Consider the following 27,409-nt stretch of genomic DNA (forward strand, 5'->3'; position numbering starts at 1 on the left):
AAAAAAAATAGTCCATTTTGATAAAATGTTACTACATTTCTCTTTCAAGTATAAAACACTTTTTAGTGTTAGAATAATAATCTAACTCTGCAACTGGTCTCAGATGGCCTGTGTCAGAGACACAGAGTAGAAGCCTATAAATAGATTTTGACCTTGTAGGGCATGCAAAGAGGAAAAGACATCAAAATGTCAGATTCTGGCAGCAAAACATAGTAATCTGAGTTCATGCCATTTGGATACAGTGGGTAAACAGCTAAGTAACCAAGTAGTACAAGAAAAATAACTTGAGGCTCTAAGCAACCTATTAGCTATAATCTGACAACATCGTGTCACACACTGTAATTACCTGACGAGTAATCTGATCATCATCATACAGAAGTAGATGACAGACAGATATTAAAGACATCCTCATAACAGCAAACAGATAAAGAAGACAAATGGCTTTATTCTGATTATTACAAAGGTGTGTATTACTTATCACATAGGCCATATTTCTTTGAAAAAAAATCAAACCACAAGGAAAACCTGGTGTTCACAGTAAATACAAAGTTTGCACTTCAGTGGCTTTCATAACATTGTTTCCGAATAATACATGTCACCTTAAAGACTGCAACGATAACCTCATGTTTTCCTCACAACTATTTGAATAAAGTAGGCAATTCAGACATTAATTATTTTTATTGCTTAGGGAAAAAATAACACACTTATCATAATTATCTAATGCAAAAGTAACTTTTAAATTGTTTACTTCAGACTCTCAGAGTATGGAAAATAGCAAGACTACATCCAGATTCAACCTGTATCATTGAATATAGATGGCTTATACATAGACCAAACGGTTTATCTCCTTCCCCGCCCCCCCCCCAATTTTGCTTTTGGAAGGAAGGTACACTGAGAACCTACCTGTAGAGAACACACAGCCCATTCTGCAAGTAAAGGATCCCAAACTCCCATACACACATGAAACTGATGTGAAATTTCTAATAAAACTCTTTCAAAGACCAAGCAGAATTCAAGCAATAACTTGAAAGGTAGAAAAGGCAGATTGCTGGTTTCACCAGTCATGAAACGTACACATCTTTTAGAAGTGTCCAAAATTACTGCTTGTTCTCCCACCACCACCTACTGGCGTACTCAGGAGGACAGCACAGCAGGCTGTCTCCTCTCAAGTTAGGAGTTTTCTAACATACTGAAAATCTATCAACAAGTGAAAACTCACCTTTGAAGCAAGATGTCTCACAGAATCACCTGTCTGATTTTGGTATTCAGGAGTACCAGGACAATTCAGAGTGTTCATCGTATTGGTGCCATTTGCTGGAGGAGCAGATTGGGCTAACTGACTTAGGGGAATCTCCTGACAGGAGTCACCACCTGTTTTTAATAAAAAGACAACAAACGAGACCAAATTTGCTGACAGCAGATTGTTTTTTAAGAATTCCACAGAATATCTTTAAAGCTAGCATAAAAATCGAAACTGAACAATAGCATTAAAAGAAGCCTGCAACTAGTCTGATAAATACAGGCACATATTTGCAACTTTACAATTTTAAAAAGATTCAACTGACTTTTAGATCAAAATGATAGAATTACTGAAAGCAGAACCATGCTGATGTGAAGAGCTTCCTTATGTATGAAATTTATACATTCACTGACTCATTTAAACTAAGTTATTATATGACTGAACTGCTGGGAAATATGAACAATTTATCATTATTACTAATACTACTACTATTATTTGAAGTGTCAGCAGGGCAGGTAGCAGCAGTAACAGTCATGCCATCCTTCCATTTAACGTAGGCACTGGAATGGTCAGGTGACAGAATCCTATGGATCCCAGCAGAAGACAGAATGGGCTCCTTCACAGCTTTACTCTTGCCTCTACTGGAATTCTTTGGAAAACACGTGGTACTGAAAAGCGTGTGGTGCACAGTGGGGAAGAAACATCTCCCTTCTCTCTTTCCAAACTAATGGGAGAACAAGCTACTGACCGAGTTCAGGGTACACACTGTCTGACAGAAGGAGATTCTACCTACCATTCCCATTTACCACCTTTTGATGGGCTGAGCCCAGGCTGTATTAGCGGAAGGTGTCTGACAGTGTACAATTGTGACAGATTCCTTCCCTCACTGGAGGGAAAAAGTGTCAGCCCAGGAGCTGATGAGGCCCAATTGCCTCAAGCCAAGAATGCAAACAACATTCAATTTGTGTTATTAGTACAATAACCCAAACAATTACTCAGAAAACCAACATACTTTTGGGGGATGAATTAGGGCTATTTGAAGCTATTTGCCTCATGCGACTTCCGTGGCAGCTAAGTGCCACCAGCCGTGAAATAACTGCAGTCTTCCCAAAGCCCACATTTCCAGTAATGACTGCTCCCCTGTTCTCTGCTGGATCAGTATTCTTCAGTTTTTCTTCAATCACTTGAAACAGCCATTCTCTCCCAACAAACACCGAGTCTGTTGTTATGCTTGGCACTTCAAACAACAGTGGCTTCAGCAAAATGTCTTGAGGCTTATAGGGGATGAAACGAGCTGAGAAGAGGTGGCAGGGAGAAGAGTTTATTAGAAGAAACTCAACATGCAATAAAACAGCACCGTTTCAGAAGATCAATTCATTCAGTAACCTTGTTAATAGTGTTGATAATCGGACTTCTTAGAGCTTTCATCACAAAAACAATAAAGACTGATTTGCTCAGTTCAGGTCACCTCTGTAATTCCTACGTGAATTAAATTCTAGAGGACAGAAGCTGCAAGTATAATTTGAGGATGCTTTTTCACAATTGAACTTGAGTTAGTAAGTTGCAGAATCCAAGAGTTTTCTTACAAATGCATTAATAATTCTATAAATGGGGAAGTAACAAACATTTTTCAGTTTTGAGTGAATACACTGCTGAGCATCTCAGTGTCAGGTCTTCAGATCTGTAAAGACAATTTGCAATGAAACAGAAAAAGGTACAGAGAATAAATATTTCTTTCTGTTTTTTTTTAAAAAGTACTTTTAAAGCAATATAAAAAAAAAAATTACTACCCTGTTTTTCCATACTTTGTAAGCCACAAGAACAGAAATTAAGCAGCACAGCTGAAGGTGTAGTCATGTTTGATTACTTTAACCTATACATTTGGCAAACATCTGACAAGACTTTTAGAGAGAAGAATAATTTGGGTTTGGTTGCATAAAATACATTAAAATTTACAGAAATAATAATGTTCACTAATACAAGGCTCTCAGGATTCATTAACCAAATCTAATGTTACACAAATGCCGTTTCAGCATTGATCTACAACTATGAAAAAACGAATTAGAGGACCGCACTGCATCCATATATGACCTCAAAATTAATTTTACCAGGAATTTGCTTAAATTTTTCTGCTTTTAATTGTTATTGGTTGTGATGGACGCACTTGACCCCTTGACCAAACTAGTGGTAGTGTGGTTCAGGCTCCAAAGGAGGTAAAGGCTCGAGCTGTAACAAGGCCAAGAACTTCTCTAGTTCCAGTCTGTTCTCTGGAAACCCACGCAGGAGCAGAGCGACCCAGTAAGCATCGATGCATATGAGCTTGGAACACCAATCATGCAATCAACACATGAACAGCAGGTGGCTTTTTGAAGACTCATTCATCAAGGAACAAAGGAAGTTGAGACTACAAGGAGTCTCCAGAATACCTTTTCCATCACACATAGTTTGACTACAAGCCAACCACTTTATTCCACAGATAGGGCAGCCTGAGCGAGTCTCTCTTGAGTTCTCCCTGTTAAGCAGCTGGCTGCATGGTGCTGATCTCCCCTAGAGCTGGGACACCCTCAAGGTTGCTCCTAGAGGCAGAGACACCTCTCACACTGCACATCTTCTGTAAGGGATCGGTATCACACATAACCTTGTGTTATAGTGCACTTAGATTCTGGTTTGGTAGTTTTGAATCCTTTGTGCAGTAAGTGATAGAGTGAACCTTCCCAACAAACCTTGTTAAGTCGCACTTTTCAAACATCGTATTTCAATAAAACCACTTTTGATGATGCCTTTGACAGTGGTTCTTTAAGCAGTCACCCATTTACAACATTGCTAAATTAACAGAGCCTGTAGATGACTGTTAGTTAAAAGGGGGCAAAAAAAAAAAAAAATCACATACCTCACTTGCATTTAACATAAACCTGCTATTTTCAGACTCAAAGATCAGAGAGATCAAAGTATATATTAGTCATAAAGAAGTCTAATGGTATTAGATCAGTTTTCTTCCTAAAACAGAATTCTAATGAAAGCCTCCTGAAGATTTTAAATTCAGCGTAATATTCCTTAAGTTGCAGTACACCGTTATCTGAATGTCACATTATAAAATCTGGCAGTCCAGAAAATATTCAGTACAGTTCCTGAACACGAGTATTATACAACTATAATTTGGAGATCTGCACTGCACTGCACTGCCCATGCACACTTAGATAAACAATATACTGTTTTCTTATTTAAAGTCATATGTTCACCTTCTAAACCACAGCATTAAGCAGGAAAAGGTGTAAGCAAGCATCTTATTTTCAGACATGTTGAGTGATCTTTCAGGAGTACTCTACAACAACACATCATGGGATGGGGATGTTTACAAAGATCACAGAACAGCCATCTTACAAAACTACTGAAGAACTGCATGACTGTGCCGAGGCAGATGCAGATGTAAGTATGTATACCTTTACCTTCCTGCTGCACTCTTCCACCAGCAGTGCTGTGCCAAGGTAAGCGAATTGAAGTCCGTAAAGGAGTATTTCTTTGTCCATCCAAATAACTCAGATCTTCCAGTTTGGTTGAACTTGTTGCTAGAGTGTGGAAGGATTGAAGCTTGTTTTTCTCTCAGCATAAGTTACAAATAACATTATTATTTATTACAGTTCTTTCCTCAACATAGTACTTGCAGGTAAGTTTTTCTACACAATGGCAGCGGTTGAAGCCATTCATGTTGTAATATTTACAAAACGCTTTTCAATCAAGTTCACTAAAGATTTAGTTGGATTTTTCCCCTTTGAGATGGCCCTCATGTCTACCTTAACATGCACTAAACTGTTCTCATGTTAATACAGTTTCCTTTTTTACTATGAGAACAACCATATCAGTGAGGTCAGAAGCGTTAGGAACAGGTTCAGATATCAGCTGCTAGCACACCGCCTGTGAGGAAATACTTACATTCTTTTTGTATCCAACACTACAGAATTCTGGATAACATTTTCTATTTTGTTCAGTTTTTAAATGAAAATGACAGCTGTACAAAAGAAGAACTGAAAATCCAGAGAACATATTTGCCAAGTTATATCAGGGATGTATACTTTTTCATCAGAAATAAACCAACTGAATATACACATTAAAATAAGCAGCTTTTAAATTGGTATCAAATCCAAAAATCTTCCATCTGTTGGAGGAACAACACAGCAGGGCATAAGCAATTCAGATTTCTGGGGTGCGCTGACAACAACTTCCTGACACAGGCAACTGAGAAGCCAAAAAGGAAAGATGCTCTGCTGGAACCAATACAAACAAGGAAGAACTTGTCAGGATGTGAAAGTGAAGTGCAGTCTTGGCTGCAGTGACAAGGAGATAGTGCAGTTCAGGAACCTAACATGAGAGAGCAGAGCAAAAAGCAGAGGCATGCAATCAGATTTCAGGAGCATGGACTTTAACCTCTTCAGGGTTCTGCTTGGAAGAACCCCATGGCATATGGTCCTGGAGAGAAAAGGGATCCAAAAGAGCCGGTTGACGCTCAAGGATGACCTCCTGCAAGCTCAAGAAAGGGCCATCCTGACAAGCAGGAAATAAAGCAGATATAGCAGGAGGCCTGCACGGATAAGCAACGAGCTCTAAACACAAGCAGGATGGGGCTTTGAGTAACCTGATCTAGTGCAAGATATCCCTGACCCCAGGCAAGGGGGCTAGAGCTAGGTGATCTTTAAAGGTCCCTTCCAACCCAAACCATTCAAGTGATTCTATGATACTACAAAAAGATGACTGTCTTGGTGGATTGGGGGAAGAGCTATAGATGTTGCCTACCTCTACTTCAGTAAGGCTTCCGACACAGTCTCCCATAACACTGTCATGGGCAAGCTGATGAAGTACAGGTTATCTAAGTGTCCAGTGAGGTGGACCCAAAATTGGCTGAATGCATGAGCACAGAAGGCAGGGGCACAGAGTCCTGCTGGAGGCAACTCTCTAGTGGTGCATTCCACCAGTCAAGTCTGGGCCCCATACTGTTTAACACCTTCATTAATGACCTACGTGATGAGACAGAGTGCAACCTTACCAAGTTTGCAGATGACACAGAGCTGGGAGGACTGGTTGATATGCTAGAGGCTTGTGCTGTCATTCTGATGGACCTTAACAGGCTGGAGAACTGGGCTGAATGGAAACTCATGAAATTCAACCAAAAGTTGCAAGAAAGGTCAACAAAAAGTTGCAAACCAAAAGAAATGCAAAGTCCTACAGCTGAGGAGGAGTAACCCCAAGCATCAGTACAATGGGGGCTGACAGGCTGGAAAGGAGCTGTGCAGAGAATGACCTTGGGGTCCTGGTGATAGACAAGCTAAGATTGCAATGCTTGGCAAAGGCAGCCAACAGCACCCTGGGCTGCATTAGGAAGAACGTTACCAGCAGGTTCAGGGAGAATATCCTCCTCTACTCAGCACTCGTGAGACCACACCTGGAGTACCGTGTCCAGTTCTGGGCTCCCCAGTGCAAGAAAGGTACAGGCTTACTGAGCATTAACCGAGTACCCTCTCTTCCTAGGGTAAAGATACTTAGCACTGGCACTCAAAAGCCAGAAAACAGTAATTTACAGCACAAAAGCACATTAGATTTCACAAATATCTGTAGCCAAAATCTGTGCACTATCAGATACTAGAACATCTAAGATTAGGTTACTACATTTCATTTTACATGTGTCAATCTGTACAGAGCATTAACTTTTTGGCACCATAAAACTATAGCTCAGCTCATTTAATAGGCAAATTGCAGATAAATCAAGCTATTTTCAAAGCACACTCAAGAATTATTTCTAAAATTTGTAATTTTATAAATATGTAAAATAGCTGAAGACATGCAAACTCATTAAAATTTTTTGCTGCAGTTCACTGTACAACATTCACTTTTGACAACAGGATGATTCTAATGAACACAGCAGAAAGCCAAAGCACTTCATTCTGTGATAACAGCAGTTTTTGGAGGAAGCATGCTACTCTTTCCCCTGCCCGTAAACCTGGGCATTGTTGTGTTCGTATCACAATACATTATTGCAAAATAGTCCTTCAACCATAGAATTCTGAAACAATGTACTAGTAACATTCATGGTATTTTAAAACCTGAAATTACCTTAATTAAGACTGCAGTATGTGTTTCAGTATCTTTCATGACACTTCATGAAGCTTACATTTAGAATTACTTTTTTTTTTTTTTTGTTAAGCATAAGATTTTGGCTATTACTGACAAGTCTTAAGTTCTTGGTAAGATTTACTGCGCTGCCTACTAGCATCTTTTTACTGCTGCAATTCCAATGTATCACAATTTGTTGTACTTTTCTGGAATAAACACATTATATATTCCTTTGAAAATGAAATGAAGAATGTTTCCTTGTTTTTCTTTCAGCACGAACCAACATGTTGGTGCCTTCACAATGAAAAGACAGAGCTAGTGCTCATATTACAACCTCACAAAATTTAAAGTAGTATCATCAGAACTTAAAAGATTTGCATCAAAATTATTAGTATGTTCCTTGACAAGATTTTGCCCTTGACAATTTCAAAAATTGGTTTACTAGCAATACTTCCCCTATACATCTTATCATACCAAGCAAATTCCATGCACCGATTTTTGTTTCATCTTCTATACTAAAATACTCCCTTTTACTGACAATATTTTCTGCCTGGAATTAAGTACAATATCCTCTCATCTTCCCTCTAGGAATCACCAATTCCCAAGCCTAAACCTCATCACTGGTTTTCTTCAGTCTACATTTACTAAGTGTTTTAACTTTGAATTTTCAGTTAGCTAAACCTACTGCCACATCTATCACATGCATGCTTCTGAACACAATCAGAATGCTTTTCCTGCAGGGTTGCAAGTGAATTGCCCACTAGTGTTAGAATCTGATGAGCTCTACCCAATAGATTTCAAATCAGAAGCACTTTTTCAGAGATTTGTCCATTTCACAACACTTAGAAAAAGTAATAGTATGCCCACATATGTATCTACCACAACTGAACAGACTCATTCATTTTCTGAATGAATGGTTCAACTAGAAGGCAGAATTTCACATAGTTCTTTAAAAAATAAGTCACTTGTTCAACAGAGATCAAAGTACGATTTTGGTCTTAGATTTACAGATCTAGCAAATGCGAGCAAACACTAAAACACCTTAAGCACTAGTTGACACCAGGTTCAGTTCCAGAATGACTGGTGGAACTTTTTAAGTGTTTCAAATGTTCTGACCTAACCAATACCTACTAAAAAGCATGATACTAGCCCTCTGTATAACAATTTTAAATAACTTAGGTTCTAAACTTGAATAGATGAGTGTTACCCACTTTTTTTCTTTTTATCCTATAAAAACACTTTCATACTAACAACGTAACTTCAAGAGAAAGATTCAACAGAAATATCCTATCATTAAGAACATTCTTTTTTCTACCTCAGGACTTTACCTGCAACTGAGTTTGGACGAGGCATTATTAAAGAGCCAGAACTCTGACCATAAGGAACAGGACCCTCTCCTGCTGGTACTTCTTTCGGCAAATTCTCAGCAGTTCCAGCAGTTTCCTCTTCTGCAACTGGTGAACAATTATCTGTTCTTCGATCATGACTAATCCCTTGATGTTTTCCAGCTCTGAGACTCCCATCCTTGCTCCATTCCAAACTGGATCCACTACGATCATCATTTTCTGATGAACTTGTTATAGTTGCTGGAAAACAAAGTTAAAAAACACCCTACAATTACAGTGCACATCAGAGGAAAATGGTGCACTCATGTTAATATGCATTTTAATTTTCATACTCAAACAGCATTTTGGTCCAGCAGATACTCAAGCACTACTTCAATGGATATTTTGTTAAATTTAAGGAGTATTGTTTATCTAAAAGAGCTAAACAACACGGCTTCTCAGATTGGGAAAAACACCTTGAGGAAAGGAGGCAAGAAAGTCTTCTGAAGAATCCAGGTATATCTTTATATCTATGGAACTTGTGCTGAAGGGAGGAAAAAAGCCCAAAACCATATACACCCCAACAACCACCAAAACCTTTATGAGTTTAAATGAATATATACTACTTAAGCAAAACGTGTCTCAACATCATTTAAAAATTTAAATTCGGTAACATATCTTGTATATTTTTCAAAGCATTCTGTAAACATGGAGACAAAAGCTCATTAAGAATTAAAACCAGCATCTGGTACAAAATAAAATTTAAATGTATCTTTTTGGTAATTCACTTTTTTAAAGACTAGTATTTTACAAAAATAATTCACAATTCAATTCTTTGAAAAAACTTGCACAGTTCTTCCAAAGTTGGGAGGCTTTCCACAAGCCTACTTGTGACTAAACATCCTGTATATTGCGAAGCATCAATGATAAAAATTCAATGTTGTTCAGAGATCTACTTCGCCTAAAATAGATAGCTTAGCCACACATTACGATGACAATTGGCTTGCACTCACATACTTGGCAAACTAACCTCAACAGAAAGCTTCCAGCAACTATTCCTTTCTTGTGTACCTACTACATTTCACTGTCAGAAAGAGCATGAAGGCTACATGCATGTTTGATCAGACCCAATAGAGTATATGAACAAAATATCAGATTATGTTAAACATACTGATTTCGGTTTTTAAAGTGTTTCAGCATACTGCAGTATAAAGTAAATCAGAAACTGAAATGAAGGCTGGTTTGGGGGTTTGCTTCTGATGTCATTTTAAACTAACCAGAAAACATTTACAAATAATTCCTCAATATTATGTGAAACTTTCTAGCAGTAAGATGTGCTTTTTTTGCTATGAAAATTTCAGATGACAAGTAACACAGAGCTAGACAGATCCTCAGCTAAAAGACCACACAGGTGGTTTTGGCTGCTGCACTACAGAACAGTAGTTTCCCACTGCTGCAGTGATTCCTCCCTGAAAGCTGAAACACCACTAACTGCATGACCCAGAGTGCTCCAAATATGCCAGTTTGGAAGCTGAGGATTATCAGAGTGCACCTTTAGCTCCTCAACACTGTAGTTAATCAAAGCCTCCTACAATAACTGAATGCAAGAAGAATCCATACTCCTAAAGGACTGACTTAAGTAATTTTTGTCAAAACTATGCTGATGGGCTCACATAAGAACACTTTGCAAATATATACTGGGTTTTGTATGTTTAATAGTGAAATTACTCTGTTCCATTCAAGACATTTTCAATACATACATTAAATTCACAAAATAACTGAACAATATTAAAGGTTAAGCCAACATTCGATGCATTTTGAACACCTGAATGCAACAGAGGATAATATAAAACAGAATAAAAGGGCAACAAGATGGAAAAAAAAAACCCCAACACAATCAATGTCAGTTCAAGTACTAATATCTATGTGACCTGCGAGTCTTCCCCAGGCTAGAATTTTAAATGTTGAAGGTATATAGGTAGAGATTCTACACTCAAGTGACCAAATCATTAAGTAAAACATTCCAGTATATTAGACCGCTAACAAAACGCCAACGCACAGACTGTTCCTTAGAACTGAGGCTTGTCCAGGCAGAAGCAGCACAAACTATTCTTCTTTCACATCAACTGCATTGCAGCTTCAGCCTTGCAAGACAATGAGGTACTCATACAACTCCACATTCTCCCAGCTTAGGCACATGTAGATCTCAGGCAAAATTTAAGATCTGATGCTTAAATTCAAGAGCTCTTATTCTAAGAAATACCCATAATACAAAATACATTTTAGAGGCAATAGATGAAAAGCTTTTCAGGCATCCCATTAACCTTTGCACACAACTTAGACTGTACTTCTGTATGACAAATTAATTTCATGTTTATAGTCATGTAAAAAAAAAATAATCTGTCTCCTCCTGAAGTATGAAATATTTAAAACTACGATTCCTCGTGAAGTGAAAAGTAGCATCAGGAAATCTTGCTGCTCAAGATTTCCATACTGGAACAGTGGCAAGTATCCAGAAAAGCTTACATTTTGGCCAGCAGCCCAGTCTTTTCTCCTACTTAGCTCATTGCTGAAGATTAAAACCTGCCTGCACTACTGTTATGTCAAACTCTATAGAAGCAAAGAACTCAACTACAGCAGTAAAACATTAGAAAATGATAGGAAACCTGAACTGTAAGTAAAAAAGAGGGAAAGGGAGAAAACCTAAGATTTCCCATCAGAATCTGCTGGCCCAGAAAACATAGTGGGAGTAGAAATACAATAGAAACCCACACACAAGTAGCATGAAAGAGCAAGTTATTTTCATGGCTGAATGAACTCTGTCAAAGACATTTGAAAACATGTACTTGCTAAACATAATTTAAAATGCACATTTACTACTAATAACAAGTATGGATGCACAGACACATTTGTATTTAAAAAACAAACCCACGGGTCATTTATCAGAGAGGTGCCTCTTAACTTCCCTTTTTGTTTTTATGCCTTTACAGACATAAGGGGTGCTGCCATGGGTTGCCAAGGGACAAGAGGTGTTCAAATTCTCCCTGAATTTGAGACATGAATGACAGCTCCTCAGAACTGTAGCAGATGATTTTCTTTCAGACCCATGATCATGAACCATATATACTTGACTGAAGGAGCTATACAGGAGCTCCCCTCCTATCTTCTCTAGGGTTTTTTTGCCTTCTCCTCTCATATTATTACACTTCACAATGCCATCATCCTCTCTCTTCTCCCTGTGTAACAAAGGTCTTCTTTTCATGTTTCTCCTATTTTCGAAACTCCTTCCTTTTAATTAGTTCAGTAAGCAACTCTTATCACAGAGTTCAAAAATCTTGTCTTAAAACTACTAGTACTTACAAGATTATACAATGGATGATGTAGCTGTCATGCCAATATACTGTTTTAAACAAGCATGAGGCTAGTTATGACCTCATTTAGAACACGGATATACTCACAGAATATTTCAGGTTTGTAAAGCATGGGTAGTAGGTTCATAACGGTATCTACATTTTTCCACTTGAGAGAAGGGAAGCTGTCACTCAAGAACAAGTTTTAAGGGATGTTAAAGAACAGAGCTCCAGCCTATTATCCTACCCTTCTGGAAGGAAAGAGGATCCCACTCCACTCCAAAACCAGCAGCTTCTGCTATAGTCTTGGAGGAACTATGCGTTACTGATACTGTCAACGTATTTATTCCAAGACTTCATAAAGCATCTGCATAAGAAATGCATCTTCTGTGATATTAAACTGAATATAAAAAACATGCATGCATCCCTCCCCTGGGCAGCAGTGCCTCACAGAAGAGCTCAGTAAGACTGAAAGTCTGTCATTAACAATGATCCCCTTTTCCCCTTCTACATTACATACCAGAGAAGCAATTTAGTGTATCAATAACATCAATTTTTATAGTTATATTGATTCTACTCTCACCGATACAAACAAAAGTTCCATGCAAAACAGTGTGCAGCTCTTCAAATGTTTTTGCAAAGGTAACTAAGTTTTTCAGTGCAGTACCACTTTAAAAAAAACGAACACACACATTGGTTTAGATCTCCAAATAACTAAGTATTCAAAACCAACGTGACTCCTCTTTTTATAAAAGGCAAACACTCACCACTTAGAGAAGCCTTAATAAAGGTCCCACATTTTTAAGAAACATGCCTAAGCAGAAGTGCCCAGTAGTCTACACATCACTTACAGAGCTAGTAAAAGCTTAAGCATAGATGCATTCATGAAGGTAGAAGCATCTTTGTAAGCATGTCCTGGGTGGGAAGCCTGTTCTGTTTCAATGACACAGCCCTCTGAGATCCCTGTGTCATTCAAAGAACTAATTTAAACTACTCCATTAAATAAGCAAAACCCCTATAAAACATTTTAAAATAAGGAAATGACTGAGCTATACTGACAGAAAAATACTTGTTCCAACAAGAAGCATTACTGCTTCTTCTAGTCATACACTGTGGTATATTTATACCGATATGCTCACTTGTATAATCATTTCAGTTTGTTTTATGCTTGCATCAGTGTAATCAAAACAGGAAACCCTGAATTCTGACCAAACCTACCTACAACTAATGTACTTTATTCTCAAGTCTGGCAACAACTGAAACCTGTGAACCCAAGACTAACCATTCTAATGTATCCTTTCTTTTACATCAAAATGTTAATGCTATCTAAAAACTAGATCTTACACAAAATTGACCATGCTTAGCAATCTACTTGGAACAAGTTCACAAAATTATTTTCTAAAACTGAAGTACTTAAAGTGTTACACAAATGAGTCTTCTGACCCGTGATGAACATCTCTTTTAGGGTAACTGATCAGTAAAAATGTATTATGCCATATATGACTATTGATTACTTCACTTTATAACAAAATGCAGGAATGTCTATGAAGTCCGAGTAAAGTGTTATCAACTGCATTATGAAAACATGTATTCTAATTACTTCTTGGCAAGTACTACACCAACAATCATCATGGTAGTCTTCATAATGGCAGGCAGAGACCACTTTCACTTCTATAAACAAAAGTTGTAAATAAAAAAGTACCAAGTTCACAGTCAAAGAAATGACACATCGTAAGTTTACTTTCTCAAATCTAGGCATTGAAGATTTAGAATCACTTCCCTTTTTCAGCCTCCCTAAATTTAGTCCATCAGAAAACTGAAAGCTCACTTTTATATACTGAGAAAGCACCACGTTAGGGGGCATTTTGTGCTTTGTTTTTGTTGTTTTGTAACAGCTGTTAAGCTTACCAAGTTTTAAAAGGGGTCAGTTGGTTAAGAAGTTAGCCTTTAGAAAAAAAATAAAATACTAACCCAATAAAGAAGAATAAGCCTTCCTACAACAGTATAACAACATGAAAAATAGGCTTTTTACATCTTAGTCTGGCCTTCCAGAAAATAACTCTAAAGCAGCCACCCGGGTATCCAAAGGTACAGGTAGACAGTGATACAGACAAAGACCCATTCAGGCAGGGAGCAGAAACAGGGAAGACTGCACAAATGAGGCAGCAAACAATTTAGATTTTTCTTTAGTACTAAACAGACTTACTGAAATATTTGGCTAGCTGGTAAAAGGAGCTATAACGGTTGCTCTGTGATTGTAGCCGCCTCTCTAAAGATAACTGACTCCCCATAGGAGATGGATATATAGCCTCAGTTCAGTCATCTATTCAGTGGGGGATCACACAATTTCACCTCTTCCATGATACCCCATTTTTATGCCAACTACTCAGAGTCTGCACTGTTTTTAAACAGGTTGATTTAGGTTATTCTCATAAGTAGCAGCATTAATTATTTTTTTTTCTTAGATGGAAATTCAACCAGCTTCCAGCTATGCTGTACTTCACCATTATGAAATGCATTGTAGAGACCTATATAACAGAAAAGGAAAAAGGTAGAAGAAAATAAGACATAGAGCGAAACAAAGGAAATAAATTATTTTAAAGTAAAACATGCACCATGAAAACAAGAAAAATGCAGACCTAACAGCAGCAAAAGAATATGATTTCAGTCTTTCAAATACAGAGGATTTGAAATGGGATCCAAGGACAACATAAAATCGAAACCAAAGACATGAAGCAACTATTCGGACTTATACTATTAAGATTAATGTCTATTAATCGCATTACTCATTAAGATGCTTACCTATAATTCCACTGTCCTTGCTCTCCAGGGTGGAGCTGGGGCTGCTAATGGTTCCACAGGGACTACCTTTGTTAGCTGCTGTTTTGCGAACACAACTATTGAGAGTTGAGCAGGGACTATCAGTGCTAGGTGATGTAGTGCTGCTTGTGAGGGTGGAACATGGACTCACTCCTTGACTGGCTACTGTACACTGCAATGTGAAGAAAAACTAATGGTTATTGCACAGGAGACAGTCCACTACCATACTGAAAATTACAAACACCAAGGTCAAGTAGAGTAAGAACAAAGCAAAGAGTCCATTTTTCAAGCAAGAATCAAAGGCTTTATCTTGGTTGGGAACCTTAATGACATGCTTTCAGATTATTCTTAAAAAGTGACTTCTGAAGAAAAAAGGGAATTTCACACTTCAGTGGAAGAGTTTCAGTGAGGCAGACTTCCTCTCTTTAAACATTATACTGTTTAAAGAGAGATACCACTCCTCTTCACCCCCAGTATTTATTCTTTTGTTTAAAACCATTAGAACTGCAGTATTACTCACATTCCACTCTCAAAGAAACCCAGACTGATGCACTAAGATTTATGAGGCCTGGAACTAAAAGCGGAGAGAGGAGGGCGAAGAAAGGGAGGTTGGAAGTTACTATGCAGCCTTGGTTAGCAGATCAGATTCACACAGATAGTAGCTGCTTGCTTCTCCCCAATTCCTCTGCCCGCAAATGACAGAAATGACTGTCAAATGGAAGTGAACTTCTCAGGAAAAAAAGCAAACACACACATCCCAAAAGTATACTCCTATTTTAACAAACCACTGACATTTTCCGTTCTCATAAATCACTGAGAACGGAAAGAAAAAAGTTCCTCCTAAATACTAAAATAAGGCAGAGAGAACCTTAGAAGCTATTCACGTTCATAGTAGATTAAATTTAGCTTTCAGAAATGATGAGTCTATTCTTTCTTTTTTTTTTAATTTTAAGAATGCAAGACCAACTTACAGTTTCAAAACAAACACAAAGTTGTTGCAATTACTTTACAATTCTATTACCATATGCCTATTAAAATGGATTGCATTTTGGTAAGTATCAGGTAACTGCCATCGGTAAACAGAGAAAATAACATTAGTCCTCTCTAAAATAGGGTGAACATTAAATACATTATTTTCTGTTATCCTACCATGACTTCATTTTTCTCTTCTATATGAGCAGAAGTTGGAATTCCTTCTCCCAGTAAAAAACCCAATCTTGTCATCAATTCTTGTGCTGCAGGAGAACAGCTTGAGTCTTTATCAGGCTTTGCTTTGGAGTACAGGGAAAAAAGTTGGTAAAGATTAGTGTCTTATATTTGGAAACTGTTCCAAGAGGTAGAAAAAGTACCATCAAATGCAAATGCGAGTTCTTCTGTCAGCAACGTATCTAATGGAGAAGTTAATGTAATTTAAATTTTTTGTCCATGAGACTTTAAATTGTTGTTGGGTCTTGGAGCCTCTGCATGAGAGCCAACCCACCCTGCCAGTCTAAAAAGAAATGGTTAAGTGCAACCAGTTCATCACTGGACTGTTGATCGATGTGATTATTCTCCAAACAGAAGCAGTAAGCTCAGTGCCATCAAAGCTCAGTGGCAGAATAAAATTCTGTTCCTGCCATTTTTTATAAAATTTTCTGTACTATTAAAAACGTGAAAAGTAGAGGTTAATAATACAGATGCTTTGTAATCCCACAGTTAACACTACAATGGATATCATACATTTTTGGTGTGCTTGCTATGCAAAGGATGTGACACCAATTCTAAATGTCCCAGCTTTTCTGGTTGCAAAAAGATTTGATTTTATCAGTACAGTGCTTTAAAAACATCTCCTGGTGTCCAACCGATACAAGACAAAGTTCAAAACAAAGCAACCTCCTACAAAAGCAGCCATCACTGGTCTGCTCAGGGAAGCGCCTGTTGCTAACACAATCTCACAGACTAGCGTCTGCTGCTATTTTCCTTCTTTGATGCCAACAGTTTGGCATCACCTACCAACCTGTAATGGTCTTTCCTAGCAGAAGCATTTATACGGTATTTATTTCTTTTGTCCACTAATAAAAAAAGGAATAATGTGTAGGCCTTTTCCATCCTCAGGTATAAACAGTCAGTTAAGGAGCATCATCCCACCACTCTCCAAAATAGCCAAGGGGGCAGGGACCCTCAGCTGCAGAACCGCTGGCTGTGGCAGCTGCCACCCAGCTGCAAAATGGGAAAAAAGCAGGAGCACCTGTTCTGCTGCTTCCCAGTCAGCACGGTCTGAGCAAGATGGTCACCTTTAGATTAGGGAGATGAGGACTACAAGCTCTCCCTGTTGGACATAAAACTTTCATACCAGCACTAAGCCAGTCGTGAACATGGAAGCACAAGAGGGACTAGGGTAACATACCAAATTAAGCATACAGGAGAAGATGGTGAAAACAACTACAATGCATTCTATTTTCACCATTATGGGCCTTTTTTCAAAAGAAAACACTGACTTTTAAAACTGTAGCTTCCTTTAAAATTGAAGCAAAAGGAAAACAAAGAATTTTTCAGCTGGAAGCTCATTGGTTACATGCAATGACTTTCATGAGGCCAGTTAAACTGAAGAATTAATCTAGAAATAGAAGGCATATGAAATGTTACAGTGCATACAGTCAAATACCAACAAATGGGTTATTTTGCTTTGACCATGACATTCACTGTCAAAGCCACACTGTTATGCACTAGTCAAATTTAACAAATGTGAAACTTTCCAAGAGTACCAATTAACTCTAGGGATGTAGCTTTTCCCAGCTCTGCCAACACAAGAGCCTACTGTTACTGCCTTTTTATTTAGCAAGCTTTTACAAAATTTCTAAAATGAATCATTGTACTCACTGCAGAGCTACACACTTGGAATCAATTTAAATTAAAAACAAGTTCAGAAAAATTCTAGTAGACCTTTGGCACATGTAGCAGTCAACAACACTCGACGTTTTGCTTGCAGTACATTTGTAGCTCCAAGAATTGAGACAGTTACATAAAGATCACATAATGACAAGCATCCCCTCACCACAAGCATGTTAAATCTGCAAAACATTCTTACAAATAAAGAATTAGATTTCCTTATTATGCAGCCTTCTTTGTATCACTGTCTGAAATGAACAGCTGTTCTACCAAATAAAGTCTCACTGAGCAGACTCTTACCATTTTGACTGGGTTCTCCTTGCTCTGATCCTTTTCTCAGCGGTAGAGACGCCTCACCTGGCACTCTAGGGCTTTCCACATACTTGGGCTTCCTGACTGGACCTGCAATGGGAATGAGCTAAGTGTATCTAATTTTTTCCAGATGGACCGCAAGTTTCATATTCAGAGTGTCTATCCTCTACAATGCAAAAGTAGCAGAGGAATTATTTGTTACATACACAGCTGCTACCATAAAGACTAGTGAGCTGCTGCACTTCCACTCTTGCGAGAAACATACGCTCTCTTTGGGCTTTTTGGAATGCAAAGCCTGCTGGAAAACATAAGTGATCTGTTTGCTGTGACAAACCTGAAAAGTTTGCTGTATATGTAAAGTGACTTTTTCACGTTTAAACTGAGATAACTTTCAATGGGCCTTCTTGGTTCAGAGCTTTTGTTTTCCATTATAGCAGGAAGGATTTTTTGTTATCAGCATCTTTGAAGCTAGGAAAAAGACACCACAGGCAGACAGCTTGCAACAGCAACACACTAAATAATTCAAACCCAAGAAGTTTCATATTACAGTGTACTTTCTCCAAATACTGACACGTGCCCTGGAATGGTGAAGATGAGTTCAAAAAACCCAAAAGAAAACATCAATGGCTACTAATGGTTTCTGCCTTCATTAAACAGCAGCATTCCCAGTTCACCTATACACCAAGTAAAACATGCCACCTTCGGTATTAAGAAGAATTGTGTGTTCACACACACACGCATAATATTCAAAAATTAAACTGACTCACTCTTTGCTCTCACTTTTAGCTTCATGCTTTGGTTTCAGGCTGTGTACGATCCTACTCTTTACGAAATCTGGTTTAGTATCAGCCAGAGGAAATGTTAACTACACAACTTATCTAACAGAAGGGAAAGTGCTGCCTTCTGAAGGTTTACCAGAAAAAGTACACTGGTACTGCTGAATCAGCATCTGCTTGCACAACAAACACAGGGTGAAATTCTGATTTTAATTCAGCAACTGGCAGTACTGGCAGTAGACTGCTACACTGATGCACAATACGTTGCAGAATTGAAACTCCACCATGTATTTATCCACATCCCAAAAAATATGTCAACAGAATTTTCTAAATATATTATATAAATATATATAATATACTTATATATAGAGAGACACACAAATAAAGGCATTTGCAACACTGAGTTTTGGAAAAGCATGAACAGGGAAACTTGTGAAGTTACACACTGGAAAGCTAAGATATTTAAATAGCATGGGGAATGGAAACATCATCGTCAGGGTACTGAAAACTCAAACCCAATTTTTTATCCTAGATTGTCATTAAAACAATCCCAATTTCTTGTACTGTGTGTAACAAAGCCACCTGAAACTTTCAAAATTTTAGTGAGCTTGAGGTGTGATAAGTGATTCCAATGGTTCATCCAGAAGAACCTAAATATCAGCTGGAAGTGCCTACAAACACCGTCAGCTGCTGGGTTTAACAAAACACAAACCCAGAGGTACTTCTGTGGGTTTCCCCAGCTCTGGCAACAGACAGGGATTTTCCCCTTTGTCTTTAAATACAACCTCTTGTACCACAGAGCTATGATCCTAGGTTCTCTCTATCATGTAACGTCACCTTAACAGTAGGAAAGGTCTTTTTCTCACTTGAAAATGTCCAACATGCTGCAGTCAAATACATTAGGCCACAGTGACAAAGCACAGATGAAAACCATTCTACTGGCAGCGTTCCACTTTTGCATCTTGCCTGTTCTGTGTATTACTCTTATTATTTTATTCATAATAAAAACAAAACCAAGGTCTCAAAAGCAAGCATGCACAACTTAGCACATTTCTCGAAGACCATTTCTCGTGCTACTCCACAGAACCCTGAGCTTAAGTTACAGGGGCACTTTGTTTGGGGTTTTTATTTTTAAATCAGAGAACCTGAAAGCTAGATTCTGTCAAATTCCAACAGGAGAAGCCGAAATGCTGGAACTCAAATGTGGTATCCTATCTGCACACTTAAGTGCTAGGTTACATTATACATCCTGGGAAAGAAGAAAATGCAACCACAAAGTGGCAGCAATATTTTGAGAACTCAAGAAGTGAATGTTTTTAATCTCTGACCAAATCAGCAAAAAAGGTATAACACCAAACGCACCTCTAACGAACACTCCAAAGGTCTATGGAAAAGGCTGTGATGAATGCCGATGTGGTACTAAATATCAGAGGATCAGACCAGAAAGAAGCAAATAACTTTGCCTTTAAGCTGTTCAAATTCTTAAACCCAGAACTGTCTGAAAAGATTCAGCCACTGGAACTGACTCCCCAGGGAGGTGGTCACAGCACCAAGCCCGTCAGATTTCAAGGAGTGTCTGGATGACACTCTTAGTCGTATGGTTCAGCATTAGGTAGTCCTGCAAGGAGCTGGGAGTTGGACTGGATGATCCCTGTGGGTCCTTTCCAACACAAGATAGTCTAAGAAGGCAGAGAAGGTACTGGAACCTCATACTAAATAAACAGGAGAAAACTCCTTGAATAAAGGTGCTTACCAAGTGCACCTCATTTGTCCCCATCTGACTAAACGAAGCCAGCATAGCCCAAAAATATTAATGTAAGTGTAATTAAACAGCATTTAAACACTACAAATGGAATTTTCAACAGCTGTCAGCAGAGGAAGGATGGCTGTTAGGACTGCCATGCTCTCTGGTGAAACTATTCCAGATCCTGGAATGAGAAGTTTTGCCATAAGTTTTCCTTCCACCCTACCCACTCCAAACTGTCCTTCCAGGAACCCAGGTCCCAGCCCCAGGCTGTCACAGCTATACTTCCTCACATAATCTCAGTGCAACTTTATTCCCCAGCCAGGCTCAGTTTCTCTTACTTCCCTACTCCTCCAAGGAAGCTCTTCTCCCCTTGCTTTCGTACACTACCCCTCTCTTGCGTTCCCAGAACATTTCACTCAGCAGTTCAAGTTTAGTGGAAAAAGACACCGGACCTTCTCACAGCAGGGTCCTGGTCTTCATCAGGAGCATCTAAATAGTACTAAAATTCTTAAGCGCTAACAATTATCAACATTATGCTATACATGCCTTGTTTCCCAGATCCTTCACCTGCCCAAACGTATTACAGTTTCCAAGTCACATGTTTTGTTTACAGTCCAGAATTAAAACTACTTTCAGAAGCCTTTTTTAAAAGCACTTGCCAAACAGAAAGTCCACAGCTACCGCAACTTAAAGTCATACCAATCTTTGGCTTTCAAAAACCATCCCTTTTAGATCCTTTATTTAATCAAATTTACAACAGACTTTAAATCAAAGCAAAATCCCAAGGTCTCGGCCAAATGTCTTCTCTGGTTGGACTGGTTAAGTTTGCACTGACACGCTTGTAAGGAACTGATGCTCTAAAAATCAAGATGTGTTTCCAACTCCACCTTTCATCAAATAGTAAGCCCATACTGAAAGCAGGTGATGAATTCAAGAACTAATTTCTTTTACCTCTCAGTGATAAACTACTGACCAGGCTACCTGATTGGGTTGGGGTTTTTTTTTGTTTGTCCATTTATTCATTTATTTATTTACAAACATAAAACAATACACAGTACACAAACCCAGTAAGCCGACCTACAATACAATGCAGACCATGGATTTTATTATTACGAAATCCTGCAGTTTTCAAGTCATTTCACTTCCTGACGCTGCCCACAGCCAACTAGGGACTGGGTGATGGAGCTCCTTTTGCAAACAGTTTAACTTAGGGCTAAGGAGAACAGAAACAGCAGCAGGCCAGGAAATGCTGCCATCCAGAACCTGAGTCCCAATTACTTCCACGTGCACACTAACTGCAGCCTGCCAGAACTCTGGATCTGAGCACTGACCAGTGCTTCCAAAGGCGGCCAGAGCCAACGCCAGGAAGCTCCAGGAAAAGCAGAGGCACTTGCACATGAACCAAGGGGCAGTTCACAGTACATCTTTGGAGTAAACGTGTCCTCCACGTCACATTCCCTCCTCTGCACTGAGCTGCCTCTTCACCAGGTGAATGAATTCAGCCCTTCCTCCCCTCAGGATGTCTTGGATCAGAAACGATTCCCGAAGAAAGCAGCTGTGCTCAGTGACCCACTGCTGACAATGTCTATTCTTCTCTGCTCTAGGGACCCTGTTCATTGAAGGAAAACAGGACATTTTACAGAGTCCTATGAAGGAACAGTACGGTGACATTTACGTAGCACATCTGTAAAGTAAGGAAAATAACCTACAAGTCCAAGTTTTATCACACTGTATTATACACTCCAAGTATCACTGGTAAATATAAAAAAATTGTGGGCATAGTTTTTAAACTTCCCTGACTTAATCATTACAATCATAGTGGTATACTGACATCGGGTTAGAGAATCACTGACCCCACACAAAACAAATACTAATGAATCCTATGTCCTAATGGTTGATAAGCCCACAGTGTCATTTTACAGGCCTATTAATATGCCCATTTTTCACCAGTGTATCTTCATGAGTTTTGCCTACTACAATCTTAAAGGAATCTTTAAAGAACAATATTTTTGATGGAAGCACTTAAATATTCATCATGTAGCTTACAAAGATTTCACATAAAACTCAAATTGATATTAAAAGGGTTTTTAAATTACAGTTTATAGTCTTTCAATCCCTTAAGCTTATAAAACGACATATTAGATACTGTTTTGACTAAGAAAACACACATTTCTACAAAGAAAGGAGTGAAAAAATATTTCAGGTAAGTATACTTTTATGTAGGAACTACAATATCATGAATGAAGTACCAGATTGAAAAGCTGATTTTACAAATACAACCTCATCTGTTAAAGGATTTGTATAACAAGCTCAGTTCTCTCATTTACTAAGGAAAAGAGGCTCCAAGAGAAAGGGGCTCAGTTACCAAGCCACTAAACAAGATCGTTCCTTCCCACAAAAGCTGACCAGCTTATCAAGTAGAAGCATAAGTCTCACGACACAAAAGAGTTCTAGCAGATAAAAGCTTACTGGTAAAATCCCAAATAACTGTGAAAGTAATTTTTCACTATTTCTGAAGCCAACGTTTGTCAATCATGACCATGCCTCAGCGTCTACAGCTACATATTCTTTTAATATACATGGACAGCTATAACTACAACCACAGATGCTACTGCAGCATTTGACCAGTGATGACTTCTAATTAGTTTTACAATGAGATTTCAAGAAAGTAATGGAGGATACAGCTAGAACCTTTCCTTAAGTTAAATACAGAAAACATAACCAAAGGTAGAGTTTTCAAAACAAAGGTGAATGTCCTATTACACAACAACAAAGAAACAACCTTAATAACAACAAAAAAAGCCCCAGTTTTAAAATAGAATAGCCTATAATATACTAGAATCAGAGAAAAAAGACCACCAAAAAAATCCCAAACAAACAACAAAATAGGAACAGAGTTTCAGTCCCAGTGGATAACCACCTCACTGTGCTACTGCCTTGCTAAGTGCTACTTTGCCACTGCAGCCCTTCAGGTTTTACTTTCCTCCTCCCAGACCAGTAACAAAGGGAGAAGTACTCACCTACCTCACTTGACAGTGCTGGCAGTTTTTGGATAAAACGGAACTGGCTTGCCAGCTATTCTTAGTACATGGTGTGTTAAGCTGCTCACGGCAAACAACTCCAGCGGGCTGGCTTCCCTATTCTCTTCCTCCTCACCGCTAGCAGGTAACTTAGGACTGCACTTCAGGCTTTCAACTTCTCTTTCTGGTCTGCAGTCTCCCTCACGGAGTAAACCCCATTCAGAAAGCACTGGAGAGAGACTGCAGGACTGATGCTAACTATACCACGTTGCCCTTGATAAGGCGGTTTTCTTGTCTTCAATTTGGATCTTCAAATAGCAGCCTTCTACTTGGCTCAAAATTCAAGGGCACGCCAAAGTTTTCCGAGACATCCCAGCACTTTGCTCACAAAAGGAAGCATGGGACATTTTGTATGACTGCAAGTGTCATTGCCTAAATATACTGTGGGTTTTTAAATAAACAGTCTCAAATGCTCCATTAAGTCTCTGAAAACTACATTGATTTCTTGCTCATTTTCATGAACACTTCAAGGCTGATGACCGCTTTTAAAGACAAGTTGCAATGCTTTCCATTTCAGCCTCAGGCTCCCCAGGGTAACGCACTGCCCCATCACACTGCAACCAACCCAAAAAAGTGACCTGCTACATCACAGGCCTCCAACCATCGTGCCCCAGGTATGAGCCGGTTCTACAAGAGCACTGAGACATTCCATTATTGGACCTACCTGTTCTTTCAGATTTGCACCTTAAAAGTGCTATATGGTAATACGGTGATAACCTAATTCCTTAGCTAAGAAACACTGGGCAGGAAATGCAATTCATATATGAACATATGTTTGTATCCCTGCCTACGGACTATGAGCCTAAAAGACCGCTTAGCTACCAACCACCGCCAGGGGGGGCTCTTCCAACGCGAGTTCATAACAAAAACCCGGGGCGCGGGCCCTGGTGAAACCAGCTAAAAATACATTCCCTTGCAACAAAATCGCATTCTTTAAGGAGACAGTCGTCCAAATCTGCCATTTGTGAGCAGAAGTATAATTAGATGTAGCAAAGCTGAACAACAACAAGCAACCATTCTAGAACAACCAGAACAAGCTGTAGCAGTCATGTAAAATCAGATCAGAAAGGAAGTACCTTCCTTCAGGATGTATTTTTTAACACTTGCACTTCAGGCTGTGCAGGAGACCCCTGACTGAATTTTCTTCATCACAAAGTAACATGGAAGTGACTTACAGTACTTGCAAATCTGATAAACACTGCGATTAACTAGGAAGATTTGTAAATTTATTTTCATGCACTAATCTAAAATAGAACACGTGAATTAATCCATGGATGAAAAAGGACCCATTTAAATGTGATCTTTATCTGCACAGTGGAAGCTCTTTCCCAAAAGTGTAAGATGGCTGATAAAGGTTCATCTGGGACAGTGTTTTATCGGCAGCAAACAGCAGAGAATAGCTAAGGGAAAACATACTTCCCTGGTAGACTTTTCCTGACTTGTGTTAAGTGACTTATTGTTTCCTGAATCAGAAGTGGTCACTTTCTGTTTAAAAGTTCTAGATGGATCTTCCTTCCAAGAATTCATCCCAACCCTTCTTTAACAGTCTGCACCATCCACACATTAACTCAACATGGCATGAAATAGCAATCATACTGTCTCCTTTCCCCACAAATTGTCTTTCTTCCAGGCAGAAAAATACCAGTCAAATCTATCAAGGTAATTTGTCTTCAGAGCCATTCCACACCTTTACTCATTCCTGCAGCCCTTCTCTAGGGCTTTCCTAGCTCTAGAGTAATTTTTAAAGTTGGTATCACTAGAGCTACACCAGTATCTTCCTGTGGTAGATGAACTACAGATTTAACATATTTAATTTTACAATTCCCTAACAATACTTTTTTTAAAAATGATCTATTGCTTTCCAAGTAATTTTTAATGCTTTTTTGACTGCAGAAGAGCTAGTTTTATTGTAACTACAATAATTGTAGATTATTGTAACTTCTGCACGCCCTTCCTAATCCTCTGAACTGGCTTTCCCTCCCTCAGCATTAAATGAATCTCTATCTGCACTGGTACTGGGGATTGCATGTGCAAGACCTTGCACTTGGATAGCTTATTGCAAGCAAGAGGAGCTGCTTCCCAGTGTTCTCAAGATCAGTGCACAAAACTGAAGCCTTAGGTGAAACCAGTTCTCTTACCCAGTCTAGCCTCAAGTGTCAGGTATGCTGATTAATTTACTAAAAGTTTTAATTTAAGTGTAATTTAAAAACTAACTAAAAGTTCTGTTGCACAGTTATGGAAGACTCAGCAGTCATCTTTGGCATTCACTGATGTCTTTAAAAGCAAAGCTGCTTCCTTCCTCTGTTCAAGCATGACTGTATCAATAATTTAAGTCTGTAAACTTTTAATTCAAGGGCAGCAGCATCCTTCATTCACACCTTAAATTTCAACAACCAATTTTTTTGAAAGTCCTTTATAAATCAGCATTTTAATTCTTTTATTTGGCCCTCCTAAATCAGAGTACAACCATTACCCCTTTAAGAACCTGAACATTGGTTTAGTTTCACACCTGTACGATTACCAATCCAAGCAATGTTCATTCTAGCTTTATAGTAGAAGAAACTCAACTTACTGTGACAGTTTTTCATTTACTGCTCCCACTCCCCTCCCCCAAGTTGTCCTGCTGACAACTTTTTCCTTGTTCTGTTTGTTTCTGCTCTTTTATCCACCTCTTCCTCAATGAACTGTTCCATTAAGGAAGCTTTTGACTCCAAATGAACTAGTTGCTTTAGTTCTGTGATAATTTTACGTACCTTAGAAATTTAAGATATAGTTTGTCTCTTCCCTCCTTTTATATTTAGAGTTGAGGACTGAACTGGGGCCAGAAACACTGGTATTCTTCCAAGCTCTACTCAAAGAAAAAGCTCCCCTACCTCCTATGCAAATAATCAAAACACAGTGTCACTCACAGTAAATTGTGTTAACGGGATTGCGCAGCTTTCTGTGTTCCAGCAAAGTTTGCCTTGCTCTCCCATGGTTTTGCCTGCCCAATTGTTACAAGGTTCTAGTGGCTGACCTAGCTGCAGATGGATGAGCAGAAAAGCAGCTATGACCACACATGTGCTGCAGCAAAGATGCCCCTCTCAGCTGTGTACATTTGTCATCATGCCTGTCCATCGTGACAGGAACAACAGAACAGCTAACAGTGCCAGCATACTGGTCTCAGCATACAGGACTGATCAGCTCAGGCTCAAGCCTGAGCCCCTACCAGGAGAGAGAGGAAACGAGAAGTGGTATGCCAGAGATCAGGACAGCAGTTTCAAAGAGACACCAAAACCAGAAAGTCCTGTGCTGGTCCAGGGGGTCCTCGGGCTAGCAATTTCCAAATTATTTCAAACAGATGCCTCCAACTTGCTAAACATTAAGGTATCTACGTGATTTTCTGAGAGACATGAGTCCCAGCCTGAGAAGTGGTAATTACATTATTCACGGAACAAATATGCCTACGATGGAACAAAATTCCCTTAGTCTAAAGGGACACAATGAAAACACCACACTCCCCACAGTACCTCTGTGGCTAATCCATACTGGTAAAAGCATTCTACTCTGAGTCATCTGAAGTAGAAAACTACAGAGGTATACAACATTGACAGAGAAAATAGTTTCAAGCATAACATCCTTTTCCTACCATTGCATTTTTAATTTAAAAAAAAACACAAAAAACTAAAAAAAAAAAATCCTGAAGCAACCTAGAAAGTAAAATAACCTTTCAGATTAGCAAATGTTCACATGAATACGCCCGACAAGAAGGAGGGGGGGCTGTACTTTTCCATTATTTTAAATTATAAA

General features: G+C 38.8%; 1 protein-coding gene across 4 annotated transcripts in view; it reads right to left on the reverse strand.

Moving 5' to 3' along the window:
* Positions 1-27,409, reverse strand: part of TANC1 (tetratricopeptide repeat, ankyrin repeat and coiled-coil containing 1) — a 95,470-nt gene that overhangs the window by 26,199 nt on the left and 41,862 nt on the right. For 3 of the 4 annotated variants that reach the window (XM_037398296.1, XM_037398295.1, XM_037398298.1), the window contains 7 exons: positions 18,006-18,107; positions 15,987-16,108; positions 14,820-15,009; positions 8,671-8,928; positions 4,681-4,806; positions 2,253-2,534; positions 1,220-1,371 (listed from right to left, as the gene is read on the reverse strand). In XM_037398296.1, coding sequence (XP_037254193.1) covers positions 1,220-1,371; positions 2,253-2,534; positions 4,681-4,806; positions 8,671-8,928; positions 14,820-15,009; positions 15,987-16,108; positions 18,006-18,107 — 1,232 coding nt within the window. The remainder of the gene's footprint in view (positions 1-1,219; positions 1,372-2,252; positions 2,535-4,680; positions 4,807-8,670; positions 8,929-14,819; positions 15,010-15,986; positions 16,109-18,005; positions 18,108-27,409) is intronic. The other variant, XM_037398297.1, reaches the window with a different exon arrangement.

Source organism: Falco rusticolus, chromosome 8 (genome assembly GCF_015220075.1).
Source record: "Falco rusticolus isolate bFalRus1 chromosome 8, bFalRus1.pri, whole genome shotgun sequence".
Classification (NCBI taxonomy): Eukaryota; Metazoa; Chordata; class Aves; order Falconiformes; family Falconidae; genus Falco; species Falco rusticolus.